This window comes from Camelina sativa, chromosome 16, assembly GCF_000633955.1.
Source record: "Camelina sativa cultivar DH55 chromosome 16, Cs, whole genome shotgun sequence".
Lineage (NCBI taxonomy): Eukaryota > Viridiplantae > Streptophyta > Magnoliopsida > Brassicales > Brassicaceae > Camelina > Camelina sativa.
The window spans coordinates 505,761-510,601 of NC_025700.1; the positions used below are offsets into that span (position 1 = coordinate 505,761).

The window sequence follows — 4,841 nt, forward strand, 5'->3', positions numbered from 1 at the left end:
CTCTCACCTCTCACCTCTCGTGACGTGGGTCGTGGGATAAAAAAGAAGATGACGGTTGTAAACGGTAAAAAGGTAAATACATTTTGTTACCGTTGTGACGACTAATAATAAAGAAAAAAAGGAAATACGAGAAACAGATCTCTTAAAATTTCCTTAAAAACTAAGTTTATGTGACCGTTGCAATCAAAAAATTTCCTTTTTTGTTTTGTTTGAAAGCCATGAGAGCTTATTACTACTGTATGTTGTGATTGCATATCATCTCAAAAGGCGTAGTAATGTCTGACAAGGATAACGGACTCTTGTACGAGATCCCTCTGCTCTTCTATGTTCTCACCCTTTGGATCGCTCTCTTCTCTTTTTAGAATCCACCGTGAGCTTCTCAGTTTCGTCGTCTTACGGTTTTATCACGTTTTTTTTTTAATCTCGGATGATTGATTCTCTTTAAAAGAGTTATTGTGTTTTTGATAATTTACTAATCTTAGATTTTGTGATAAAGTTTGATTTATAATGGGAGTATGTAAGCAAAAATATCTTAGGCAAAAATGGGAAAAACAAATAAATCAAAAATGGTCATTATGCTAAGAAATAGTATATCTTAAGCTAATAAATTTTTATATCTTACAGCCACGTGTTTACATGTGAATGGGTAGCGTTTTAGAGTAAAATGGTAAAAAAAAACTTGCGCCTGATTTTTTTTTGTTTTCTTCACTCTCTCTCTCTCTCTCTCTCTCTCGCGATGTCTCGTTATCTCCGATGGCGACAGAAGGGATCTTGATCTATCTCATTTGATTTTAGAGGAGAATCGAGAAGGAACTCTCTCTAATCCGCTGGTCATCATCTGCAAATCGGAGTTTGGTGGGAGAATCTAGCTTTTTGTTGCGATCGATGTCGCTGTTCTGATTCTTAGCTGTGACGAGAGACCTAACGTGCCGTTGAGAGTTTGGGTTGTTGGTTATGGGTTTCAGTGTGGTTTACATATGGCTTGTGTTTTTGTTGAGTATAGGCGGAGGAGACGGCGGCGTGGGAGAGGTTTGCGTCACCGCTCTTCTTCTTATGAGGATGATGGTCTCTTGGGTTTACGAATTCGTCGTAGCAGAATGTTTCGTTAGCTCAATTGGAGGATAGAGGAAGTACTAATATGTATTGATTTCGTTTTTAGCAGATTTGGATTAGATCTGTGCTTTGTTTGATCTGGAATCAGTGTTTATAAATTTCGAATTGGAAGAACCTCTGTGTATATACATTTTGAATTTGTGGAATCTAAGTTTTTTTATAGGTTAATGTTAGTTGATGCTGTATATGTATATGTGAATCCATGTAACTTTTCGTGTGACCTTTTTCATACTGATCAAGAACAATGGTCGCAATTGATCTTTTTTTGCAGTGTCTTAGAGAAATTTTAGGCTATTTTGATGCTTCTTTATTATTTTTCTGAGTTTCCTATCTCTGAAATTTTTGTTTGCTGCTGTCTTGCTCATCTCCGAATCATAAAGCTTTTGGATCCCGTAGCGGTACTTGTCGTGGGTAATTAAGCTTTTTTTTTCTTCTTTCTTCTGTCCACTACTTTGGTTACTGCTTTGTTGTTTAACTTCTAATATTTGTGATCTTTTTGTTTTGTTTTGTTTAGTACTGATCTAAAACGTGAGGGTGGTGGTCGTGGAAACTGGAGAAGTACTGAAGATGACATTGCTCCGTAAGCATCCTGGTCTTCAGTTTAATTTTCCATTCCATATGTCTTGAACTCTCTAGGCTGTTTAAAAACTAATATTTGTGATACATTAGAGCTACTGAGGAACCCACCATGGAGGTTGAGAAGAGCCCTGTTGCTGAGAAGCAAGGAGGTGAGGATGAAACCGCTGATGCAACCAAAGAAGCCGAAGAGCAAGCACAGAAAGAAGCTGAAGACAAGGTACCGTCATCGATTACAGCTATTGCAATATCTTATGAACTCTTATGTAAAGTTTTCATGTTTGCTAATTAGAAAAACTCATATTGTTTGTTGTAATAGGAGATGTCTCTGGAAGAGTTTCCAGAGTATGAGAAAATTCTGGAGGAGAAGAAGAAGGCTCGCAAGCCACTAAGGTCGAGGAAAGAAAAGTTGACACCAAAGTGTTTGAGTCCATGCAACAGCTTTCTAACAAGAAGACTACCGAGGAGAAAATCTTCGTCAAGCTGGTCCAAAATCTTATACAAGTTGCCGTAATGGAGCAATAGTTAATCCTTTGTATCTTTTTCAGGGATCTGACATGGACAAACGCAAAGATGCTGCCAAGAAGACCAAAAAGGTCTGCCTTTTTTCTTTTTTGCACTCTTAACGTAAATACTCCACAAGTAGTTCCCTCTGTTTAGATCTTTTTTGAAGCACAAACTGATTTAAGATTAGGAAGAACATGATTGTAAATTCATGTTTTACTTGTACTTAAAGCAAGTTTTTGAAAAATAATTAAGAACGTTTGAATTAAGATCTTTACCATTGGAGGTATATTTTCCACTTGTATCTTATGAAAGTTATTAGCTTTGAATTTGTATTTTATCTATTTGAAATAATGCTAACATATTTGTTTACATGTTTACCATTGGAGATGCCCTAACTCCTTAACAGTTTTCCCTCTCAGCAGGATTGGTCTGAGGCATCATGATCAACGATGTAGAAGACAGCAGCAGAGCTATATAAGTCTTAGGAAGGTTATTTTTGCAATAATTTCTTTTTTTGTTATTTGCATGTTCTGTGTCGCAAAGATTGTAGATTGCTAATTCGATAGTATCATCAAAGCATACGACTCTGTTAGTACTAGAACCAAAGATATATATATATATATATAGAAGCTGTGTGTTAGTTACTTAGTTAGGGAGGGATGCACAAACAGAGAGGAGAGACAAAAGTTATATATACATATGGTAGTTCTAGTTAATTACTTGGTGGGATGGGCACTAGGGGGAGAAGAATCTGCTGATCATCAAGTGGTGCTCCTTTAACAGATGTCATGTCTTTGCCTGGACTCTTTGCTGAAAGAAAGAGCCATAGCTGCTGCTGCCATCTCAATAAATATATTGGAGGTATGCATCCAATTCCTCTAGCAATTGTGGTATATGATGATGCAAGCTAAGTGTTAAAAAATTTATGTTAATGAGGATGGATTTAATTGAATCACTTTCAGGAATATGATATGGAATCCCTTAAGGCAACTGATGTGAACCGTTGACTCAGAGCAGCTATAAGGTACATATATGGTCGTGGCAGCTTCTTCATCTGATGATGATATTCCTCGGGAAATCGAAACCATATGTCAAATTGACATGCACATGTCTGAAGATGACATTGTAAGTAGTACTTTCTCCAGAGAATGTCTTTAGCAGAGACTGTGAATTCTGATGATGATCGCTGCAACAACATTACATTATGCATAGGACTAAGATTGATCAGAGCTGAAAGCATATCATCGTTCGATTGATTGAATGATCTCCATCGATCCCAAGAGAGGTATTAGCAGGTTCGTAATAGTCGTCTTTTAGTTTGATCTTGATGGGACGTAAATAAAGATGCTATCTCTGACTTTGATGCGTTTTCTTTTGTACTATGTGTAACAAACTAATGGCAGCTACTCTCTCTCGTTTATGGTGTCGAGTTTCAGAACAACCGTGACTCGCCTCAGGATGATTTTTTCAAAAATCATGTTTTGAATATTTTTTTGTTATTTCAACTAAAAGAATTTTATTTTACAAAAACGTTTCTATTAATAAAAAATTATATTGTCAAACTTAAGTGTTAAATTTAAATATTTAACAAAAACGTTTTTTTTTGTTATTTCAATTCTACTCATTTAAAACGTATATGTAAATAGAAACACAACGTAATTCGTAAATAAGAAACATGGGGTTTTATTAAATATGGGGTTTTATTCGTAAATGAGACATTCTAGAGACATTTATAATTCGTAAATAAGTAGTACAACAATGGCAATGGCTTGGCCATATCTTTATCCAACACACACAACAACGTTCAACAACGTTGGTTGCTCTCCTCATAAATCATTACTAGATTTTAACCCGCGGTATACCGCGAGAAGATATATTTAAACTAAAATATGAAAATTATAAGCTGCATTTTTTTGTTAATTTTTGTTTAATTTATTTAGTGTTTAAAATTGTATAAGTGTATTTTGATAGTTAATATTAGGATTTAACCCGTAGTATACAGAGAAATAATTTACTTTTACATAATCATAATTTAATCAAGTTAATTAAATATGTCTAATATTTTAATATTGATAAATACTTTTAATGAATAATTGTGTACTACCAAAATAATGATATTTCAAATTTACATTAATACTAATCCAAACCCGTGAAGCTATATAACCCTGTGAATTTGAATGATAGACCAAAAATAAAATAAGAAGTATTGAACCGAGAGAAAAGTAAACAAAAAGAGGGGGAGAGACATTTATAAAGCATAAAAACTTTAAAAAAGTCAGCTATTTTAGACTGTTTTCCATCAGCAAAAGAACGTAGAGGTCACAATCTTATCTTTCAGCTGTGGCATGGGATGATGGGAGGCATAGGAACTGCTCCAGATTTGGTGATCACTCCATGACATCTCGACATATTTCATCACAGTTGTATATGTGCAGCTGCCAAATGAGCATAGCAAATAGGTGCATCTTTTTATGTTGCTGGTGATACTAACTTGAGAATAGGGGTCAACATTATTTATAGGTGGATATATTCAACTTACAGGTGGACATATTCAACTTAATCTCATTAATCACCACATTCAATTCTAAAATACTATAATTTTGTCCCAAATTTCTATATATAAAATCGTATAAAAACAAATTAAT

At 34.7% G+C, this 4,841-nt stretch overlaps 1 protein-coding gene across 1 annotated transcript; it reads left to right on the top strand.

Moving 5' to 3' along the window:
- Window positions 1,457-3,715, top strand: LOC104749056. Its single transcript, XM_019237499.1, has 10 exons — window positions 1,457-1,524; window positions 1,628-1,693; window positions 1,783-1,909; window positions 2,009-2,175; window positions 2,238-2,285; window positions 2,616-2,685; window positions 2,980-3,057; window positions 3,159-3,321; window positions 3,409-3,491; window positions 3,600-3,715. Exons 3-8 carry the CDS (start codon window positions 1,802-1,804, stop codon window positions 3,201-3,203), a joined length of 516 nt encoding a protein of 171 aa, XP_019093044.1. The 5' UTR covers window positions 1,457-1,524; window positions 1,628-1,693; window positions 1,783-1,801; the 3' UTR covers window positions 3,204-3,321; window positions 3,409-3,491; window positions 3,600-3,715.